We start from the raw sequence: 24399 nt of genomic DNA, 5'->3' as shown, positions 1-24399 counted from the left end.
ATTTATCTTCAGCCGTACAGACTCCATCTGACGCATTTTACCTCCTTTACTTCCTAAAGTTATTGAGACGTTTTTCACCACGATCTATGTTGCTCACCACGTGTTATTTTTCTATTGTGTGAAACAACCACACGTCCTGCTTCCGTTTCCTGTCGGGGTCAACGTGCTTGACGCATGCGCACTAAACGGCCCAGGCACCGTTCCCTTAAAGCGATAGTTCACCCCCAAAATTACTTTTTTTCCTATGCATTAGTCACCCCATGGAGACTTGAATCCATGGATATTTTTTGTCGCATTCCTAAGCCAATAATTTGATGACCGGCAGCGGTTCCGGTAGGAGACAAAAAGAGTCCTTTGTGTCTCCAACCGCCAGTAGGAGACACACCTCAAGTAAAAGTCTGTAATTCAAAATATACTTGCGTAAAAAGTACAAAAGTAATGGTATCACAATGTACTTAATGTCCCATTTCACAAGTTTTCAAATGTAGGCTAACAAATCTTTTGAAAATAGTAGATCTAAGAGCTCACAACGTGTCACAACGCGTTGTGAGCTTGTAGATCGGCTATTTTCAAATGGCTGAAATGCATAGGGCTGAAGTGGTTAATGTATGTTTTGTAATAATAAATCTACACATTAACTAGCATCATGTTAAACCAACCTGCTCTGTGTAGTGTGATGTGTGGCTGTAGCATCACGTCCAGCAGTTTGTTTTGTTTCTCCAGCAGAGTTTCTAGAGTCTCTATCTCTCTCTGGAAGAGGTTGAACATGAACTCTGCAGCCGCACTGAGGCGCTCCAACACACACACTCTCACACTAACGTGTGTTGTTGTTGTTGTTGTTGTTGTTGTGTGTTTGTCCAGAACACACACTATCTCCTCTCCCACAGACGTCATGTGTTCATTTATCTTCAGCCGTACAGACTCCATCTGACGCATTTTACCTCCTTTACTTCCTAAAGTTATTGAGACGTTTTTCACCACGATCTATGTTGCTCACCGCGTGTTATTTTTCTATTGTGTGAAACAACAACACGTCCTGCTTCCGTTTCCTGTCGGGGTCAACGTTCTTTACGCATGCGCACTAAACGACCCAGGCACCCTTCCCTTAAAGGGATAGTTCACCCCCAATGAATGTTTCCTCTATATCGATTTATAGTCACCTCATGGATCTTGAATTCATGGATACGTTTTTGTTTTTGTCGCATTCCTAAGCCAATAATTTGATGACCGGCAGCGGTTCCGGTAGGAGACACAAAGAGTCTCCTTTGTGTCTCCTACCGCCGGTCATTAAAAATGTACTTGCATAAAAAGTACAAAAGTAAAAGTATCAAAATGTACTTAAAATACCAAAAGTTAAAGTACTCATTATGCAGAATGTCCCATTTCACAAGTTTTCAAATTTATATCTTTTGAAAATAGCAGATCTACAAGCTCACAACGCGTCGTGACGCTTGTAGATCGGCTATTTTCAAATGGCCGAAATGCATATAGGGCTGAAGTGGTTAATGTATGTTTTGTAATAATAATTCAAATCTACACATTAACTAGTAACTAAAGTTTTCAAATAATTACAGTGGAGTAAAAGTACAATATTTGCCTTTGAGATGTAGTGGAAGTAAAAGTATTACAAATTGTAAATGCAAAGTATAAATACCTCAACATTATACTTAATAACAGTACTTGAGTAAATGTACTTAGTTACTTTACAACACTGGACAGCAGTCGGTTCAATACAAAACCTTTCATGGCTGGTTTTACATTACCTTCATTCAGAGTTGTAGGGAAAGGTGCTTCGGTTTCTTTTCTCTTGTTTTCTTTTGGATGTAGTCACAGTCTAAATGGTCACAATATACATGTTTGTCTGCTAATTACTTTGGACGTCCGTAGACAGCAGAAGCCAGTTGTGGAAATCAAGAAAGCAATTCGTGCAAGTTTAATGTCAGCGAACTAGATTGCGGGTTTCTGTTACTACAGGATATTGCTCTTTTCTTTATTTCAGTATAAAAAAATAAAGACAACGCGTGTCGAAGGCTACTCTTTCTCTGTTCTAGTTGAGCAAACAGAGATTGAACCCCTCAAGCCACTCAGTGCCATACTACAATACAGCCTGAATTTTTTTTTAAAAGTTTGATTTCCCAGTAGGCTTACATGCACTACAATATTTCACCATAATTGCAACAACCACCGATCTTGTGAAAAATGAAAACGGGACCACCAAATATTTTAAACTTTCCGCGATTCTGCCAATAATCATATTATTTGAGAACACTGCCGGGTCAAACAAGGAATCACGTGACGTTGATCCCCTTCCCCTATTCGCTCAAACTAGGACATGACGTATGTGTAGGCAGAAGAATAGTCCGGGTGGGCCATAGTCCTATAGGTGCTTGGTTTCACATGGGGGAGTAGGCTTGTCTCTGGAGTTTTGAATGTAAACGTTTTTTAGATTTCCCCTCAAATCCTGCACTGTAACTATAACGATGACTATAACTATATCGTTCACCATTGTATTTTTTTTATAGCTGGTGTGATCTCTGCCATCCACTTGCCTAAGAACGATTTTTAAAACTAATTATTTATAGTTATAGTGCTCAGTGTGAACGGCCCACAACGTGGGTCGCTGAATAGCTGTTCCTTATCGTTTTGTCTGAGTTAAAGCAGCATCAACTTTATATGAGCTCCCACTGTTACCATAGCTGTGCTTAGCTACACTGTCTTCTCAATACTTTAATTTGACCAGCTGATCCAAGCACGTTTTAGTCCTCAGTACTCACATTTCTTTACTTTTTCTTTCTTTCTTTTTACTTAAAGGAAGACGTCACGGGGCACCCGCTGGCCTAACGGTCCAAGCACTTATAGGCTCTAATGCAGCCTGGTTCGAATCCCGATCCCAACGACCATTGCTGCGTGTTACTCCCTGTCTCTTTGTCCCCGTTTCCTGTCTGGCTCTACTGTATCAATAAAGGGATAAAAGACCCCAAAATATCTTAAAAAAAATAAGTTCATACGATTGGCCCTAATTAATGCTCATGATAATATGGAACCATTTTGTCTGTGTCTCAGAGGAGGGCAGTGGGCAGTTTAAGAACTTGCCTACCAGTGACATCATCAATGGGGAATACAAGCTAATAGGAACTGCAGGCTTTCTATTCCTGGAAAGTTATCATAATATAATGGAAGCCAATGTTCTGGCATTAAAAAACTAATCTTGATTGAACAATAACAATAAAACATGCTTAACAATGATGTCACTGGTAGGCAGGTTTCTGAACTGTCCAAAGATTAATTCCGAGCTGCCTATGTCTGTCAAATACTCCTAAATTAAGTAATGGAATACATTTTGGTCTGGGGTCTGTAGATGGCACCAATTATCAGAGGTTTAGCTTTGGGATAAATGACCTTTATCCAAATAGATTCAGTGGAGTTGTTGCTATGTAAACTATGTCTGAGAGTACATGACAGTTAATGTTGGATCTCACATAGATACACACCCCTCTTCCATACCTATCTCATATCTTTCTTGATGACTGAATATCCAACCATATAAATTTCAGAGTCATTAACAGAGTCACCTAGTTTACTTTCAGAATGGTAAAATACTAAATTCAGCCCTTGTGCAGGAAACCAGGTTCAACTCCGAGGTAGAAGATGACAGTTACATAGTGCAGCGTTAATCAGCAAATATATTTAGTAAATTATAGTTATCATTAATTTGCTAGTTTTAACTAAACCCTTACAGGGACTAGCATGACACAGGTGATCACATGACTGACTATAGGCAGTGATGGAAGACGTACTCAGCTTTCATACGTAATTTGATTTAATAATAATAAAGGTAATAATAACATCAATAATATGTGATCCCCACTCCACTATTTTTGTCACAATACATTTGCAAAAACATGACATTTCCTCTTGCCCATCCAAACAATTAGTAGCATGAGGGTGCCATTAATACATTTACCCATCCAAACTATTAGGTAAAACAAGTTTCATTAACATTGGTACATACACTGCTCCTCTAATGGTTATGATGAGCCACTACAGTGGGTGCCATTAATACAAAGCCCGGGGAGCAATGTGGGGATAAATATCTTTCTCAGAGACTCTTCAACACATAAGATTCGTCTGGTGTAGTATCAAGGACTTGTCATTGTCATCCTGGATTAGATTGAATCATCACAAAGATTGTTTCACCCTCTTTGAGTCCTCATGTGTCTATTTAGACTATACTTAACACCAAAGCCTTTGCCGCAAACAACTTCCTGTTCATTTAGATCACCTTTTTCACCATGACTTTTTTCAAATGCATGACTTGATGGCCAAGATCACATGCGTTTTTTCCAACAAAACAATTTTTTTGAAAATTCCATAATGGGCAACCTAACACAGCTTTGGAATGATCGATCGTCACTCAGAGAAGAAGCAGTCGGATGTGACGTCCTTCCAAAAAAACAGGACGCCATCCGCTTTCTGTTTGGGGTTTTCAGAAAAGCTGTAACTCAGTTTATTTTATTTTGCATTGAAAACCACCCGTTTTCAGCGGACCAAAGGCCCAAAATGGCGGATCACAGTTGTAAACGTTATTGTCCCTTACTACATGTAAAGGCTTTTCCCCTGTATGAGTCCTCATATGTATGTTGAACACAGTGCTTTGAATAAACGCCCTTTTCAAAAACTCCACAAGTAAAGGGCTTTTCCCCTGTATGAGTCCTCATGTGCACGTTCAACGCACCCCTGTGAATACGGCCTTTTCTCCCGTATGGGTAGTCATGTGTGATTTTAGACAACTCTTTGCATCAAAGACTTTTCCGCAAACTGCACAAGTGAATGATTTTCCTTCTTTTTGAGTCCTCAAGTGTACTTTTAAATCCCTATTGTACCTAAAGCCTGTACCACAAAAGGAACAAATACATGGCTTTTCACCTGTATGAGTCCTCATGTGTACGTTCAAGCCACCTCTTTGAATAAAGCCTTTGCCACAAATTTTACAAGTAAAGGGTTTTTCCCCTGTATGAGTCCTCATGTGTACGTTAAAGCTACCGCTGTGAACAAAGCCTTTGCTGCAAACTTTACAAGTAAAAGGCTTCTCCCCTGTATGAGTCATCATGTGTGTTTTCAACACACCGCTCCTAGAGAAGTCTTTGCCACAAACTTTACAAGTAAAGGGTTTTTCACCTGTATGAGTCCTCATGTGTACGTTCAAGTCACCGCTTTTAATAAAGCCTTTGCCACAAACTTTGCAAATAAAGGGCTTTTCCCCTGTATGAGTCATCATGTGTAGGTTCAACGCACCCTTTTGAATATAGCTCTTTTCACAAACTCTACAAGTATAGGGCCTTTCCCCTGTATGAGTCCTCATGTGTACGTTCAACTCACCGCCGTGAATAAGGCCTTTGCCACAAACTTCACAAGTAAAAGTCTTTTCCCCTGTATGAGTCCTCATGTGTAGGTTCAACGCACCCCTGTGAATAAGGCCTTTGCCACAAACTTCACAAGTAAAGGGCATTTCCCCTGTATGAGTCCTCATGTGTACTTTCAACGCACCCTTTCGAATAAAGCCCTTTTCACAAACTCTACAAGTATAGGGCTTTTCCCCTGTATGAGTCATCATGTGTAGGTTCAACGCAACCCTGTGAATAAGGCCTTTGCCACACACTTTACAAGTAAAGGGCTTTTCCCCTGTATGACTCCTCATGTGTTGTTTCAACGTACCCTTTTGAATAAAGCCCTTTTCACAAACTCTACAAGTAAAGGGCTTTTCCCCTGTATGAGTCCTCATGTGTCTGTTCACATCACTGCTGTGAGCAAAGCCTGTGTCACAAACTTTACAAGTAAAGGGCTTTTCCCCTGTATGAGTCCTCATGTGTACTTTCAACGTACCCTTTTGAATAAAGCCCTTTTCACAAACTCTACAAGTAAAGGGCTTTTCCCCTGTATGACTCCTCATGTGTTGTTTCAATGCACCCCTTTGAATAAAGCCCTTTTCACAAACTCCACAAGTAAAGGGCTTTTCCCCTGTATGAGTTGTTTTGTGCCTCTCCAGATTTAGCTTTTCAGTAAACATTTTGCCACACTCTGTACAACTAAACATTTTCTTCACTGTCTGTCTCTTTATGGAGTGAGATTGTTTTGACGATTTCAGGTCATGGGACAGCTTCTTGCTCAAAGACAATTTGTGTCCATCCACATTTTGTGTCTTGCGTGATTTCAGGGTGTTTAAAGCCAACTGGCCTTCCCTGGTCTCCTCCCAGTCATCACAGGCTTCAGTGTCAGATTCAGAACAGTGTGAAGAGTCACTGTCTTCAATGTCAGATTCAGAACAGTGTGAAGAGGGGAGCTGGTCATCACTAGTTGGTTGTGATGTTGCACATTTCTCTACATCAGCTTGTGTTTTCACGTGTGCAGCTGAGGTGCTGGCTACAGGCTCTGTCACTCTGATTTCATCATCTTCACTTGTCACTGCTAGTAACGTCAACGTTGACCCATAAGCCTCTTCTGGTCTTTGAAATTGCTGATCCTGTTCCACTCTAATCTGTGGAGGTTCTGGTCCCTCCTGGGCCAGACTGGAGCTCCCCTCCTCCTGTTCCTCTTTAATTTGTGGAGGTTGTGGTTCCTCCTGGACCAGATTGCAGCTACTCTCCTGTTGATAGGCGGAAACCTCCTCTTTATACACAGGGAGGTGCAGGATGTCTGGGGAAAAGATAAAACAAGAGAAAAACAATGTTTAAACGTAAGATTTTTTCATGCAGTCTTTGCCGTTTTATAGCTTCAGTAGTTGCAGGAACTTCAGTTGTAAATAAATTCTCCATTTCCAAACCAAGAGTCTATCCTCATTATCAAAGACATTTGTCGGGACTTGACATCAACTTTTTAAGGCAGTCGTCAAGGACATGTACCATGTACACTCCTGTATACTCCTGGATAAGAACCATTGGTTTGGCAGCTAAATTGGATACAGAATAGGTGGGCACTAGGGACATCTGGGCACCTCGATGTAAAATTGGCAATTGTGTCCAAAATTTGGTTATATATATATATATATATATAGAAAAATGGTCTTAACACATGAGTGCCAAACACGAGAGCCTTCGTGTTTACACCCGTTGAGTGCCATAAACGCGAATCTCCTTTTAAAAAAAGAAATATTTATATATATATATATATATATATATATATATATATAATTATTATTTTTCACAAGGGAAGTTTCTAACGCAACTTAGGAATGATCCTAGGACCCTTTAAAATGGAACGGATGGATGTGACGTCCGCTCCAATGATAGGATCTTGAGAAAAAGGTCCATATCTCCATACTTTTTTACAGTGGTCAAAACAAGCCATTTTTGACGGGCGATCACTCTGCAATGGCGGATCGCGGTAGAAATATTATTGTTCCAGTCGTTAGACGGGACCCCCGGCCATCGCCCAGACACTCTTTGTTTACATCCGGGTCCTCGTGGTGGCTTCTGCAGCTCTAAAACGATCACCGTAAACGGTAAGAAACGCTGGCAAAACGCTGCCCTGTTTTAACTCATTGAGTGAGAGATATATATATATATTTTTTAAACGTTTTATTGATTCGTTTTTGTTCTTTTACATACTCATAGGTAGTACAATTGAGTGCCAGAATTGCCAAAATTATTTCTATATTATGTTGTCCCAGTGCCAGACACAGTAAAAAGTAAAAAAAAAGTGCTTAGAAAGCGAGATACAGCCTTTTTCCGGTATTACGTTAAACAAGGAGTGGATGGAGCTGCAAATCTTCAGATAATGATATCTTGGGTTCCGAATATGTTTATTTTTTTTTCAAAAACACGTCAAACACGGCATTGGCACGTTGCGCCATAGCGGTGAAAACACGTGAAACACGTTAAAAAACCTCTGGCACTAAAGTATACATGATGTGAACATTCACGGTGTATCATAATCAGACTTAATTTTATCCTTCAACTTATTGTTTATGCCCCAAAATGACTGTTTTGTAGCAATTGTAGAAATATTACACCTTATTGTCGAATGTTTAACCATGAACCAACTGTCCTACACACTCTGTGTGTGTGTGTGTGTGTGTGTGTGTGTGTGTGTGTGTGTGTGTGTGTGTGTGTGTGTGTGTGTGTGTGTGTGTGTGTGTGTGTGTGTGTGTGTGTGTGTGTGTGTGTGTGTGCGCGTGTGTAATCACAACAACATCAACGTTAATTTACAACTGACCAGTCAAAAATGTTTCTCTTGAATGTCTCACCAAAATATCACTTGAAACTGTTGCCTGATGATAGCTGAGGGGGAAGTATCGCTCGTTTCTATTCCAAATCGTAACCAGTGACATCCGTTCTATAGCATACATTTGTTGTTTGCACTTAGCACTCATTAGCATGCTCTGTAGCATCAAGTATTGCCAAACAGCGCTCCACTACTGCTATCTTTTGAACCAAAACGGTCGCGGAGGCACTGCTTTTGCCAAATGCCCACTTTAATGTACTTCTGAGCTTACACACATTGAGCTTACACACCTGGAGCAAATGTATTAACGAGTGACTCGTATTCAGCAGCGCAGACGACCGAGCAGCGATACTTATTTAGCATTGACCTTATAATTTAGATTTTATGTTGTTTTAGGCATGTTCTATCTATCAATAAAGACAATACAGACGAAAAATTAATTAAAAAGTAAATATTATACTATTTCAGTCAGACAACTCTTAGATTGGATTAGAATATATATTTATTAGCAAGCTTGAGCATGGAATAGAAAGCATGAGGAAGCATGGTTTGGCGTCAGGCCTCTGAATCCATTCATTCCCTGTAAGGATAACATTTTAATGAATGTTACATGCCAAATAGCATTTACAGGGAATGAATTAAACCCCCATGGGGATCTAGAAACAGAGCCTACAGGTGGATGCCGGGGAGGCAGGTGGGATGACTTTCATGGGCAGCAGCAGGTAAGCAGCGAGCAGCGGTAGCAGATCTCAGCAATAGCAGCAGCAGCAGCAGCAGCAGCAGCAGTAACGACACACGTCGGCTCAGCAAGACAGGGAAGCCAGAGTGAGCAGGTAACAGCGCAGTACCTATAACCACCCGATCAGGAGGAAAGAGCATGTGACCTAGTCACCTGATCGGTTGCCCCAATCCCTTGAGTTGCCTGGCCTGAACTAGCTCCATAAACTGCGCCTCATTTCAGTCAGACAACTCTTAGATTGGATTAGAATATATATTTATTAGCAAGCTTGAGCATGGAATAGAAAGCATGAGGAAGCATGGTTTGGCGTCAGGCCTCTGAATCCATTCATTCCCTGTAAGGATAACATTTTAATGAATGTTACATGCCAAATAGCATTTACAGGGAATGAATTAAACCCCCAAAACAGCAAGAACCCCCAAAACCGCCTGGGAGCACAGAGCCTGACGCCGGACCAACCATCTGTGAGAATGGTGGAGCTCCATAAAATTAACATGATATAATGACCGAGTTCCTCATCATTTAATTTTAAAAGTTTAACTAAACAAATGCAGCATGCATCCATGTGTTCAACAAGCCTGATGAATCCAGGTACCTGTTGATTCCTGAATTCAGGAGTCCTAGACGGTATCCTAATATGGTGTCCACAGCTGTGCCGCACCCAATCGGATTCGAAGAGGACATTCTATATTTATTTCTTTTTCAAAGAAATCTGCTATATATATACATATATATATATATATATATAAATGAGTCATCCTATGATGAATGATAACTATTGTTTATCATCCATAATAAATAAAGTGTACTGACTATGTGTGTAAAGACGTGCTATCTTTACTTAACATCTGAATCAGTACCCAACGATACCTGAGCAGCACTTACTAATAGACTCAGCTTACTACTAATAATATACTAAAATAACATTTTAACGCCATGAAGTCACCAATAACTAATCCCCAGCCACCCACCCGAGTTGTAATTAAAGCGAGCAGCATTTATTGAATTAGCGATAGAACTACTCATGAGCTTTTAGCCTGCAGAATGTCATCCTTATTAACCAATATCTACGTAAGCTCCTGAGGACCATTGCCCCATAGATTTAAGAGAAGCGGAAGGACAAGCAGCGCTGCAGGTGTTGCTACACCAATACGGAGGATGGAGAAAGCCCACAGCTTGAGCAGATCTCTCGCAGCTTTGCAGTGAACCAGTTCAAGTTTAGGCCTACAGATGGAGAGACACAATGTTATTGCAATTCTGGATTAGCCCGGCCATCCTATGACCAATTTAACCCATTTTGGGTTCATGTTGCCATTTACCGTATAGCAACATGCATTTTATATTTTTAACTATTTGAAGTTTCCAGAACTTAGTCAGATTTAGAAGGAGATTTTAGAATCGGCCTCGGTCTAAATTGGTTAAGCGCCATGTGGCGCATATTAGCAACATAGCAGTTGATGCAGAAAGAATACGGTATACAAGCTTAAATTATAGCTTGCAGAGCTTGACGCAGATTATTAGACATGTGAATAATATTAACTAACGCCGATATCCCTCTCCATCCATAGCCTAATATATTTAGCACGAAATGCCATCTGTTGCAAGTCTGGATCGGCCCAACAGAGCCAGACGCCAGAGGGTTGGCAGAATTGATTTAGCAGAGTTTTAATAGCAAGCTAGGCAGCTCAGTAGATGATGCAGCATAGGTGCCGAGAAGACATTGAGAAGCCCACATCTCAAGCGCTCTCTCACGCTGCCTTGAGAGTCTTGTGCTAGCCCGCACAGTAGATGATGCAGCATAGTGCTGAGAACATTGAGAAGCCCACATCTCAAGCAGCTCTCTCACGCTGCCTTGAGAGCTCACAGCGCCGCCAAGAGCGTAGGTAGCTCAACCTGGAATCTAGAACCAGAAGCAGAATTATCCTTGCAATTACCATGGTAAGCCACCCTGGACGAGATGACGCCGTTATAGACCGCTGGGACAGGAATTTACTTCCTGAAGCCACTCACACATCCCCGGTGAAGCGTGCGTGCTTCACTTGTGGATGTGTGGGGACGCATGCTGCACGTCAATGTGCGAGAGTGGCCTCAAATCCTGACACAGTCAGTCGCACACCGCAAGCTGCTGGTTGCGCTGCAACACTCGACACCAGTGATGAACACACCGTGATGTGGTGCTAAATATGCCGTGAGCATCCCACTCTGGCGGATACAGCAGCGCCTTTTATACGGGGACAAATACTTCCAGTCACCCAGCTTTTGATAAGCATGAGACAAGCAAAGAGCCCATCAACATAGTGTAACTATTGATAACAGAAGCAGCCAGCATCGGAGTCCCTCTTTTATCCGTCCTGCGAGATATGTCGCGGCAAAATATTATTATTTTTTTAATTATATTTAATTGTTGCGCACCAGCCAACATGGACAAATGACTGATATCTTGACTCTACTGAAGCCCCACTATCTATCCTGTTGCAAACTTTACTTCTGTAATCTTGATGCTCCTAACATGACAACATCACTTGGCAACCAACTTTTCTATATACCATGTACCTCCCATATGGAAGCAAGCATGCCGTGTTTAGCTTGTGCTACGACAATCCAGAGCTATCTACATAAGTAAGGCATGCTGAGTTAGCTTGTGCTACAACCAATTTGATAGCTTTACGCATGGGAAGCAAAACATGCTGTGTTTAGCTTGTGCTACCAACAATCCAAGCTTCCACATGAGAAGCAAACATGCTGAATTAGCTTGTGCTAAGACAATTCAAGCTTCCACGTGGGAAGCAAACCATGCTATGCTAGCCTGTGCTACAAACAATCCAGAGCTATCCACGTAGCAAGGCATGCTGAGATAGCTTTGCTAACAATTCGGCCTCCACGTAGGCAAAACATGCTGTGCTAGCCTGTGCTATAACAATCTAAAGCTTCCACATAAGAAGCAAACATGCTGACTAGCCTGTGCTACAACAATCTAAAGCTTCCGTACAAGAAGCAACATGCTGTGCTAGCCTGTGCTACGACAATCTAAAGCTTCCACAAGAAGCAAACGTACTGTGTTAGCCTGTGCTACAACAACTCTACCATGCCATTTTTCCTACTCTGCAATTATATACCAGTTATAGCTATACAAGAGGTAAATAACTATAGCCACCATCGGCACATGGAGATAAATCATCCCTACCCCTATTATCTGTCCATAAATAAATAACACGATATAATGCCAGTCTGCACAACTACAGACTGCTTTAAGCATAGAATGATCTATGCACATCCTTACAACATACTCGCAGCCTTCTGATTAAAATACTGCTAAATGATGATTGAATCCGAACGGACCCGTAACCTATAATATTTAACACCAACTAGACTTGCACATTTATTAATCCTACACTGTGATACTTGCATGCATTATTGCTGCTTTACTCACATTTGCAAGTCGCAAGTAAGTTCATAACATTAATAATTTTATAAATATAATACTTTAATTGCTGTGGCTTACAATAATTACTTACCATCTTATGCCATTCAGCCTGATTGAAATTGAGTATTTTACCACGCAGACTACATAAAATGATAAATATAGAGACTACAATTCCCAGTTTACACCAGAAAATCAACCAATCATAGAGTAGACAGCTGAATACGGAACAAAGCTTACCCTTTTATCCCATAACGTAATAGTTCATTCATTCCAGCCCAGCGCCGAAATAGAACATCCTATAGATTAATGGTAAATAATTTTCAATGAGTTCTAGCAACTGAACATTAACATTTAAGCTGCAGTGCAAAAACCTACTCTTGAACACTATCTCACAAGTTAGTTTCTCATCTCTCATCCGCCTGGGTAGAGATGTGTTCGGTCATCAACTATAAGCCTCAAATACAACATCTGGTGGACAAGCTCTTCAGAATAAGAGTACCGTCTAAAGAAGCCACTGAACTATCCATAAATATATAAACTATAAATTAAGCAAGATGCAGCCAACTGAGCACATCCGTGTTTTAACCAGTACATAAGATATTAATCTGAACATTAGAGCCAGAACAAGCAAAGCAACTCACAAAAGTGACGCCATGCCTTTTCTATCTCCCTCCCTCTCTCTCTCTCTCTCCCTCCCTGCACCGCGAACGCCATCCATTTCTCTGTGATCGACAGATTGGTGTTGCCATCTCTTGAGAGAGAAGCAAGCAGCCAGGTCTAGAAACCCAAATCTTGAGAAAGTGAACTACATTGAACAAATACACGCTAAACTGGGGACCATAACAGAACCCCGAGCCCATCGTTACTTACGATAAGAAACATAGCAATTTAAGCAACACTGTTGGTGAACTACCGTTAACCCAGTGCCATAAAGAGAGTTCTGACACTAGCGTCGACTCCCATTGTAAGAATGGAATGCGGAAGTGCTCCGTCTATCTCAATGAGGCAGTCCAATGTTTGGAACTAAAGCCCAAGGAGCCCGTTTGCGGCGGGATCAAGCGTGTCTTTACTCTATTTCTACACTCTCTAGTTGACCATACTGAGATCGATCAATGACGAACGCTACTGCTTTTGAGCTGAGCGTTTTAGCAAGCGATTTTTTCCATAATTTAATTTAGTTTTTAACTTAAGTAAAGAAAGTAACACTACGTTTAGAACCAGTTGCACACAGCTGAGTAGCTATGATTGGCGCAGCATGGACAATGGCAGCAACGCAATATCCATCAACCAAGGAACAACGACACCGTATGACCACCTACATGAACAATTTGAGACTATTCATGGGCAGCAGCAGGTAAGCAGCGAGCAGCGGTAGCAGATCTCAGCAATAGCAGCAGCAGCAGCAGTAACGACACACGTCGGCTCAGCAAGACAGGGAAGCCAGAGTGAGCAGGTAACAGCGCAGTACCTATAACCACCCGATCAGGAGGAAAGAGCATGTGACCTAGTCACCTGATCGGTTGCCCCAATCCCTTGAGTTGCCTGGCCTGAACTAGCTCCATAAACTGCGCCTCATTTTGCTCAACTGCTGATTAGGCTACTACACATAAAATACATAAATACATATCAAAATAAATAAAAGCCACCTATGGTACCTTTTCTCTCCTTCTGACTGCTTGATTTGATTAAAAAAACATATCACAGGCTAAAGGGTAACAGTACTCTTTTAAATTCAAATGTTTCATAAAAAGAAAAAACATTCAAAAAATATTTTTAGTTGGTCATATATCCTGCATGGGATACAGGATAGGTGGGCACTAGGGACATCTGGGCACTTCGATGTAAAATTGGCTATTTTGTCCAAAATGTAAAAATAATAATCTATATTAGAAACAAGGTCTTAAGTAATGTTAAGTATAGTTGATGTGAACATGCATGGTACATCATTATCAGACTTAATTTTATCCTTCAACTTCTTGTTTATGCCCCAAAAGGACTGGATGAACAGGTTTTGTAGCAATTTGTAGTAATTGTAGAAATATTAGACCTTAAGTTGAATGTTTAAACATGTTCTAATCATGTATACTTTACTTAAAAACATTTTCCAATTTTGTTTTTTAACATTTTGGAAAATAAATCTAATTTTACATCAAGGTGGACACCAGATTTCCCTAGTGAGCACCTATCCTGCAACCTTGCAGACTCTACGCTAGTTTAATGGGTGTCTATTTACCGACGTCAGTGTGGTGGGGAGCTTGGATCCGGTGTACCGGTGGATCACGTTTCCGCTTCCGTTCTGACCGCTAGGGAGCTACCAAGCTAACGAGGCCACAACGAGGCGATCTACTGCATAATGCAACGTAGCTGCTCTTGAAATGCTCCCGCATTACATTGTGGACTTAATCTCATGCCAAGCAAGTGCACAGTAATTCCCACAAGTATAAACCTCTGTTGGTCTCTGCTGAAAGCACAATGACACTTAATATAATTTCACTGCAAGACAAGTATGTTGTTTTCGTTTTTTCTCAGTTGACTGCTATAAGCAAAATAACCTTGCTTTCTGATGGCATTGTTAAGTGTGATGCTGCATAAGATGGTACATAGAACTGGACTTTGCTTAACTGCACTGACTGAGTATTTTGTTTGCACATATTACAGTTTTACTTGTACAGTTCTACTAAATTGCTACTGATACATGTAGCAAACATGCATTAATAATAATATTCAATAAATAAGCAAAGTGGAATTTAATATTGTTCACTTCAAGTGTGTTTCATTTTGTTTGTTATACTATGAACACAATAATATCCTTATTGAAAATAGGTCACATACCCTTATTTTTTGTGTTGGAAATTTATGATGCAAAACAGCTATGGATCTGTGTCATAAGCTAGTTAGTGTTTTCTAGGTTGCACACATTTTAAAGTTTCACCAAAGCAATTCATATAATTCAAATACAATTAGCTTAAATAAAAGGCCTCAGGTTGGAAGTTCAATCTGGGCTGTCTTTCTCCCTCAGTCCTTCAATAGTTAGGATCTTGCCTTTCACCAAGGTTGAGGTCTCAGATCTAAAGAATAAAGAGTAAGTGTTCACCTGCTTTCAGCCTGCTGAATTACTAGCTAGTGTTTTACTGTTATAGGGGGAAACCCGGGGAAACAATGTAACGTGATCTACTTTGTTTATGTTTTTACCTGAGAGAGTGTTGCACCTCATATTCTTATGTAGTGATGTCCATGTTGACACATCAGCCTCTTCCTCCTGTTCCTCTTTAATCTGTGGAGGTTGTGGTTCCTCCTGGACCAGACTGGGGCTCCTCTCCTCCTCATGTTCAGGGGAAACCTCTTTACACAGAAAGGAAAAAGCGAAGAGGTAGCATCAGCAACTCATAATAAAGTCTTCAATTACATCACATACACTGGCAGTGGTAGAATTTTAGTCCCACATGCACCAGACGTGCAAGCGTAAGCGCACGGACGTCGCTTCACTTTCACGCTCATGTTAATGAATGCAGTAGTGATGGTCCACTCATGCATGTGAAACACATTAAAAAAAAATACATACAGTCTCCGCACACACATTTTCTTCGAAATACATTATGCAAAATATCTGCATCATACCACCCAATTTAAGTCATTTTTAGAAAATTTTAATAATGCTTAATTATGATTAATGTATTTGTATCACTGTATCCTGGTAGCCTTTCAGATCTGGCACGTGGGCATTTGAGTGGGCCACATGACATGATATCTCTTTTAGAACCTGGATCTTTACTAAGTCATTTACATAATTGACGGCATACAACCCTACTGTAACACAAATTTGCCAGGTTTGAATCCCGGGCGTTACACATGGACGTACATGTGGGGGCTCAGCTTTGTCAGATGTAAGGGGGGATCCAAGGAAAACAGGTTGCGAACCACTGGTATACAACACACGAATGCACCGCCAAGTTTTTCTTACCTTTTCTATGATTTTATGATATCTTAGGATGAATGGTACAGTAGAAAAATGTCATAACTCCATCCCGGGTCCGCCACAGCTTAAAACGTGCGCAGATAGGCCTTGCGTTAGATCACATATTTTAATAGCTTTTTTTTTTTTTTTTTTTTTAGATCTGACGTTCATAGTGACAAAACGCTATGCAACCATCAAAAAAAAATCCCCAAGTCTTGCTAGACGAGATTGGAAAAAAAAAGGTATTAAAATATGTGATCTAACGCAAGGCCTATCCGCGCACGTTTTAAGCTGTGAAGGACCCGGGATGGAGTTATGACATTTTTCTACTGTACCATTCATCCTAAGATATCATAACGTCATAGAAAAGGTAAGAAAACCTTAGTCCAAAATTCTCCTTTAAGTTGAATGTTTAACTCTTTGACTGCGGACGACGCGATAACGCGTCAAGTGCTACTTTGTCCAGTTGGCCGTCGTTTTCATGTTTTTCCCTGTCTAATCTCCCAAGAAGGGTGACAGTGACCCAACGACCTGATCAAGCTGTCATGTGCTGCTCTCTAGTGGCGGATTTGTGCTGTGCCTTTAAATTATGTGTCTTTAAATTATTTTCATGAAAAAAAATCAAAATATAAAAATAAAAAAACACGAAAATTGCTGGCACTGGGGGAGTACTTTATGAAAATACTCTGGCAGTCAAAGAGTTAAGCATGTTCTAATCATGTATACTTTACTTAAAAACATTTTAAAAATATTTATTTTTTTAACATTTTGAAAAAAATTGCCAATTTTACATCAAGGTGGACACCAGATTTCCCTAGTGAGCACCTATCCTGTTACCTTGTAACCTTGCAGACTCTACACTAGTTTAATGGGTGTCTATTTACAGACGTCAGTGCGGTGGGGAGCTTGGATCCGGTGTACCGGTGGATCACGTTTCCGCTTCCGTTCTGACCGCTAGGGAGCTACCAAGCTAAGGCGATCTACTGCATAATGCAACGTGCCTGCTCTTGAAATGCTCCCGCATTACATTGTGGACTTAATCTCATGCCAAACAAGTGCAGAGTAATTCCCACAAGTATAAACCTCTGTTGGTCTCTGCTGAAAGCACAATGACACTTAATATAATTTCACTGCAAGACAAGTATGTTGATTTTGTTTTTTCTCAGTTGACTACTATAAGCAAAATAACCTTGCTTTCTGATGGCATTATTAAGTGTGATGCTGCATAAGATGGTACATAGAACTGGACTTTGCTTAACTGCACTGACTGAGTATTTTGTTTGCGCATATTACAGTTCTGCTTGTACAGTTCTACTAAATTGCTACTGATACAAGTAGCAAACCTGCATTAACAATAATATTCAATAAATAAGCAAAGTGGAATTAAATATATTGTGTTCACTTCAAGTGTGTTTTAATTTTGTTTGTTTTACTATGAACACAATAATATCCTTATTGAAAATAGGTCACATACCCTTATTTTGTTTTGTTTTATGATGGAATTTATGATGGAAAACAGCTATGGGTCTGTGTCATAAGCTAGTTACAGTGCTTTCTTGGTTGCACACATTTCAAAGTTTCACCAAATAAATTCATATAATTCAAATACAATTAGCTTAAATAAAAGGCCTCAGGTTGGATGTTCAATCTGGGCTGTCTTTCTCCCTCAGTCCTTCAATAGTTAGGATCTTGCCTTTCACCAAGGTTGAGGTCTCGGATCTAAATAATAAAGAGTAAGTGTTCACCTGCTTTCAGCCTGCTGAATTACTAGCTAGTGTTTTACTGTTATAGGGGGAAACCCGGGGAAACAATGTAACGTGATCTACTTTGTTTATGTTTTTACCTGAGAGAGTGTTGCACCTCATATTCTTATGTAGTGATGTCCATGTTGACACATCAGCCTCTTCCTCCTGTTCCTCTTTAATCTGTGGAGGTTGTGGTTCCTCCTGGACCAGACTGGGGCTCCTCTCCTCCTCATGTTCAGGGGAAACCTCTTTACACAGAAAGGAACAAGCGAAGAGGTAGCATCAGCAACTCATAATAAAGTCTTCAATTACATCACATACACTGGCAGTGGTAGAATTTTAGTCCCACATGCACCAGACGTGCAAGCGTAAGCGCACGGACGTCGCTTCACTTTCACGCTCATGTTAATGAATGCAGTAGTGATGGTCCACTCATGCATGTGAAACACATTAAAAAAAAATACATACAGTCTCCGCACACACATTTTCTTCGAAATACATTATGCAAAATATCTGCATCATACCACCCAATTTAAGTCATTTTTAGAAAATTTAAATAATGCTTAATTATGATGAATGTATTTGTATCACTGTATCCTGGTAGCCTTTCAGATCTGGCAAGTGGGCATTTGAGTGGGCCGCAAGACATGATATCTCTTTTAGAACCTGGACCTTTAGTAAGTCATTTACATAATTGACGGCATACAACCCTACTGTAACACAAATTTGCCAGGTTTGAATCCCGGGCGTTACACGTGCACGTACATGTGGGGTCTCAGCTTTGTCAGATGTAAGGGGGGATCCAAGGAAAACAGGTTGAGAACCACTGATATACAACACACGAATGCACCGCCAACGCAAATGCTGCTTCACCGAAATGCAGAAAAGGTAATTAAGTATCAGTGTTTTCGTCTTGGTCGTGACCAATGAGAAGCAGAGTGTATTGTCTGCAAAGCTGGCGTTTATATGTTAAGGTTCTTATCTTTAGACCTGCAAGCCCATATCAACACTGTACAGTACAAGACAGCTGTTCGAGGTGAGAGCTCTTCTGCACATTAAATTGACCAAATATTTTGTACAACCTGGCCAAGCAGAAGATATGGTTGTTTGAAGAATGGGCTACCTCTCTTTTTCTAAGATAAGATTAAGATATTATTATTATAATTTGATTTTGTTATATAGCTAAATAGTCAAACAGAAGTCAAGAGGCATGCTTTACATCAGTGGTTCTCAAATGTTCAAGGACCCCCATAACTCTTGAGAGTGGGGTCCATTTGGTTCCATTTGTACACTCTCAAGAGTTACAGACCTTTAAAAGGGTCCATTTGGAGCCCCCTCAAGGAACCCTGAGGGTCCCTAGATCCCACTTTTAGTCGTCTGGCGTCTGACATTTTTGTTTTAAAATACAAAATGACATCCTTTTTGGTCATGGGTGGTGTGGCCCACTTGGATTGCAATGATCTTCTCAATCATGAACAACACCTGGACTGAAGAGCGGAACCGCGTGGGACTGGTACGTCTAAAAGCACTAGTGATTACTAGTAGCAGTGGTGGAAATGGCGTTGCGCGCGCGCGGGTCACACATGCACGCGCGTGTGACCAGTAGGGTTCCCAAAGCAAATCCAGGCCATTTCCACCACTGACTAGTAGGCCTGTCACAATTATTACATAATCGCCTAATCACTATTATTTGAGATGATTGCGATTATGTTGAAAAATTTTCATATATTTTAAAAAATAGTGGAAATAGCAGATCTACAAGCTCACAACGCACCACAGTGGGACTCGTTGTGAGCTTGTAGATCGGCTATTTCCACAATTAATGTTTTATTAAAAGTATAAAGTTATTAAATATGTATTGTATATGGGTTATTTTCCATATCTGCCCTGTGCAACTTCAAAGCCTATATAGAATCTTTTTTATTCATATGCTCTGGTGTTCAACGATAAAAACACAATTAAATCATTAATCACAATTTATGTGACAATTAATACCCCCATCTGAAAAGATATGCCAGGGACCCTCACACAATAGAAGTGATTCTCAACCATTTTAATTTCAAGGACCCCCAGTTTGATATGTATTAGGGCCACGGACCCCCATTTGATTGACTGTCGTATCATCAGTGTTAATTTAACTCTGAGAGATTACAACTCGGGTCCATTTGGTTCCATTTGCACGCTCTCCGAGTTACAGACACATAAGGTCAATTTGGTTCCTAACTATTTGGCTGGGGACCCCCTGGAAACCCCTCAAGGACCCCTGGTGAGGACCCACTGTGAAAACCACTGGTTTATACCTTATAAGACCTTATTAAGTTGGTGAGCTACTAGCCTAGTAGTAGCTTGTCTTGTAGTAGTTAAACCACTAAATAGTCTAGTAACTTAGTGAATAGTAGCTAATACTAATCTAGATAAGCCACTAAATAGTCTAGTAACTTAGCTAGTAGTACCTAAGCCACCAATAACTCGTATTAAGGTAGTTTAAACCAACCTGCTCTGTGTAGTGTGATGTGTGGCTGTAGCATCATGTTAAACCAACCTACTCTGTGTAGTGTGATGTGTGGCTGTAGCATCATGTTAAACCAACCTGCTCTGTGTAGTGTGATGTGTGGCTGTAGCATCACGTCCAGCAGTTTGTTTTGTTTCTCCAGCAGAGTTTCTAGAGTCTCTATCTCTCTCTGGAAGAGGTTGAACATGAACTCTGCAGCCGCACTGAGGCGCTCCAACACACACACTCTCACACTAACGTGTGTTGTTGTTGTTGTTGTTGTTGTTGTGTGTTTCTCCAGAACACACACTATCTCCTCTCCCACCGACGTCATGTGTTCATTTATCTTCAGCCGTACAGACTCCATCTGACGCATTTTACCTCCTTTACTTCCTAAAGTTATTGAGACGTTTATTTTCACCACGATCTATGTTGCTCACCGCGTGTTATTTTTCTATTGTGTGAAACAACCACACGTCCTACTTCCGTTTCCTGTCGGAGTCAACGTGCTTGACGCATGCGCATTAAACGAACCAGGTAACGTTCCCTTAAAGGGATAGTTCACCCCCAAAATGACTTTTTTTCTATGGATTAGTCACGATGGAGACTTGAATTCATGGATATTTTTTAGTTTTTGTCTCATTCCTAAGCCAATAATTTGATGACCGGCAGCGGTTCCGGTAGGAGACACAAAGAGTCTCCTTTGTGTCTCCTACTACCGCCAGTCATTCAAAATGTACTTGCGTAAAAAGTACAAAAGTAATGGTATCAAAATGTACTTAAAGTACCAGAAGTTAAGTACTCATTATGCAGAATGTCCCATTTCACAAGTTTTCAAATGTATACAAATATTTTGAAAAGATCTACAAGCTCACAACGCGTTGTGACGCTTGTAGATCGGCTATTTTCAAATGGCCGAAATGCATATAGGGCTGAAGTGGTTAATGTATGTGTTGTAATAATAATCAAAATCTACAAAGTAACTAGTAACTAAAGTTTTCAAATAATTATAGTGGAGTAAAAGTACAATATTTGCCTTCGAGATGTAGTGGAGTAGCAGTAAAAGTATTGGAAATTGTAAATGCAAAGCACAAATACCTTAAAATTGTACTTAAGTACAGTACTTGAGTAAATGTACTTAGTTACTTTACACCACTGGACAGCAGTCGGTTCAATACAAAGCCTTTCATGGCTGGTTTTACATTACTATCATTCGGAGTTTTAGGGAAAAGTGCTTTGGTTTCTTTTCTCTTGTTTTCTTTTGGATGTAGTCACAGTCTTATGGTCACAACATATATGTTTGTCTGCTAAATACTTTGGACGTCCGTAGACAGCAGAAGCCAGTTGTGGAAGTCAAGAAAGTATCCCATGCAAGTCAGCGAACTAGATTGCAGGTTTCTGTTACTAAAGGATATTGCTCTTTTCTTTATCTCAGTATAAAAGAATAAAGACAACGCGTGTCGTAAGCTACTCTTTCTAATTTCTAGTTGAGCAAACAGAGATTGAACCCCTCAAGCCACTCAGTGCCATACTACGATACAGCCTGAATTTAAAAAAAAAAGTAGGCTTACCTGCACTACAATACTTCACCATAAATGCAACAACCACCGATATTGTGAAAAATGAAAACGGGACCACCAAATATTTTTAACTTTTCGCGATTCTGCCAATAATCATATTAGTTGAGACACATCCGAGTTCTTGTCGGGTCAAACAAGGAATCACGTGACGTTGATCCTCTTCCCCTATTCGCTCAAACTAGGACATGACGTATGTGTAGGCAGGTAGTTGGTTTCACGTGGGGGAGTAGGCTTGTCTCTGGAGTTTTGCATGTAAACGTTTGCTGTGCTTGCATCATGCTTAAAGGAGAATTCCGGACAAATTAAGTGTTATCTTTCATGTCTCGTTACTCACCTAGCGACGTAAAAAGTGGCGTTCTTTTTTTCCATATATTCCCCTGTCGTCATTTTTTAAACACCCTCCGTTGTTATAATGGGAGCGCGTGGGTTATGTGAAGTTCGTCTATTATAACCGACGCAATGTTATTTTTTTCTCTACTACGATTCATTGTAGAGTCTCATGATAGTCAAACATGCGCTGAAAATTCCTGCGAGCCTGCCGTTAATGGCGAACGATTTAACACTGGTTGCTTGTTTCCAGAATCTGGCAACACGAGTTGCCAGGTTCTGGAAAGAAACAAGCATCCAGTGTTAAATCGTTCGCCATTAACGGCAGGCTCGCAGGAATTTTCAGCGCATGTTTGACTATCATGAGACTCTACAATGAATCGTAGTAGAGAAAAAAATAACATTGCGTCGGTTATAATAGACGAACTTCACATAACCCACGCGCTCCCATTATAACAACGGAGGGTGTTTAAAAAATGACGACAGGGTAATATATGGAAAAAAAGAACGCCACTTTTTACGTCGCTAGGTGAGTAACGAGACATGAAAGATAACACTTAATTTGTCCGGAATTCTCCTTTAAGGCTGTTTGAGTGAATAATATGGTCTTGTGTGCATTTTAACAGATACAGTGTGCCCTCATTTATCAACGCGGTGCAGACCAAATAATGGGCGTACGGCGAGATCACTGCACCTTTCGGCATTTATCAATATATGCTTACGTTGGATTCATCCTACCGTACGCTGAAATCTCACGTCTGGTAGAGAGCAGTTGTTGACTTTGGCTGCGCCCGTTTATTCCATTGTAGACCTGCGGAGCAGCATTGTCTGACTGTCTAACAGGCATCTGGACACATAATCCACTCCTAAATGTATATCTACACTAATAAATAATCCCTGTGAAAATATAACATTTTATAAAGTAATTTAAACAAACTGCTTTAACAGTCATTCGGTTAAGCTTGCAGATCTGGCTGCATTGGCTATTTTAAAATAGCAGATCTGCAAGCTCACAACGGGTCGCATCGCGACACGTTGTGAGCTTGTAGATCTGCTATTATCAAAATATATCAGCGCTTCTGCGAGCGCATTTTCGGGACTCCCGAACATCTTTTCATGGACAGTGAGGTGTACAAACTTACAGTAGCTTGTCCTATGTTATGGAGTTATGTCATAGAGAGTTATGAAGACTACAACCTGGCTGGGTTAAGGATATAAACCTGACACTCCAATCTCTTATTAACGTGGCGGCACGGAATCACTGCAGCCTGCCCGAGTGTGACTGCTTTATTTTAGTGTAACTTGAATGCGCACTGCTCGGTATGGGGTAAATAAATTGATATGCAAACGTATTCCATTCATGGCGATGTGATTGGTATCATAATATGTCATTCATGTAGGCTACAAGCCTACGTGACAAAGATTGTACCGCTACGGATTACATGAAAGACACAGTTGGGCGTGTGTGTGTGTGTGTGTGTGTGTGTGTGTGTGTGTGTGTGTGTGTGTGTGACTTGACAGGCAGCGAGGCGAGGCGAGCCGGCGAAACTCTTTCTTTTCGGTTGTTCATGTCGTAAAATCGGGGTGTTTCCAGAATATTTAAGGGCGTCTTATTTAAATGACGCTCGGTTTCAGCCGTGACATTTATCAAGGCTGGGACCAAATGTACGCTCGGATCGGCTGTGTAGGATTTGTTGATAAATGTGACTTCGACTTTGGCGTACGGCCGAATATATGGAAAAATATACTGTACGCCGGTTTATACGCACTGTTGATAAATGAGGGCCAGTGCGTTGTGCCAGAGTGTGTGTGTGCACTCTTTTGGTGGGGGTGAAACCCTTTTAGATTTCCGCTCACATCCCGCATTATAACTATAACGATAACTATAACTATATCGTTCACCATTGTATTTTTTTAA

At 40.6% G+C, this 24399-nt stretch overlaps 2 protein-coding genes across 2 annotated transcripts in view; both read right to left on the bottom strand.

Annotated features, from left to right (window-relative positions):
- The window catches only part of LOC308074168 (GTPase IMAP family member 8-like), a gene marked incomplete at both ends in the record, with an annotated part of 708175 nt that overhangs the window by 371812 nt on the left and 311964 nt on the right, over positions 1-24399 (bottom strand). The window lies entirely within an intron of this gene.
- The window catches only part of LOC308074076 (uncharacterized protein), a gene marked incomplete at both ends in the record, with an annotated part of 120638 nt that overhangs the window by 87707 nt on the left and 8532 nt on the right, over positions 1-24399 (bottom strand). Inside the window, 2 exons of the mRNA XM_080413410.1 lie at positions 6039-6693; positions 15576-15725. Coding sequence (XP_080269536.1) covers positions 6039-6693; positions 15576-15725 — 805 coding nt within the window. The remainder of the gene's footprint in view (positions 1-6038; positions 6694-15575; positions 15726-24399) is intronic.

This window comes from Gymnoscopelus braueri (assembly GCF_963280865.1).
Source record: "Gymnoscopelus braueri genome assembly, chromosome: 19".
Lineage (NCBI taxonomy): Eukaryota > Metazoa > Chordata > Actinopteri > Myctophiformes > Myctophidae > Gymnoscopelus > Gymnoscopelus braueri.
Note: the sequence above shows the minus strand (reverse complement) of the source record. Positions and strands in the feature narration are given on the sequence as shown.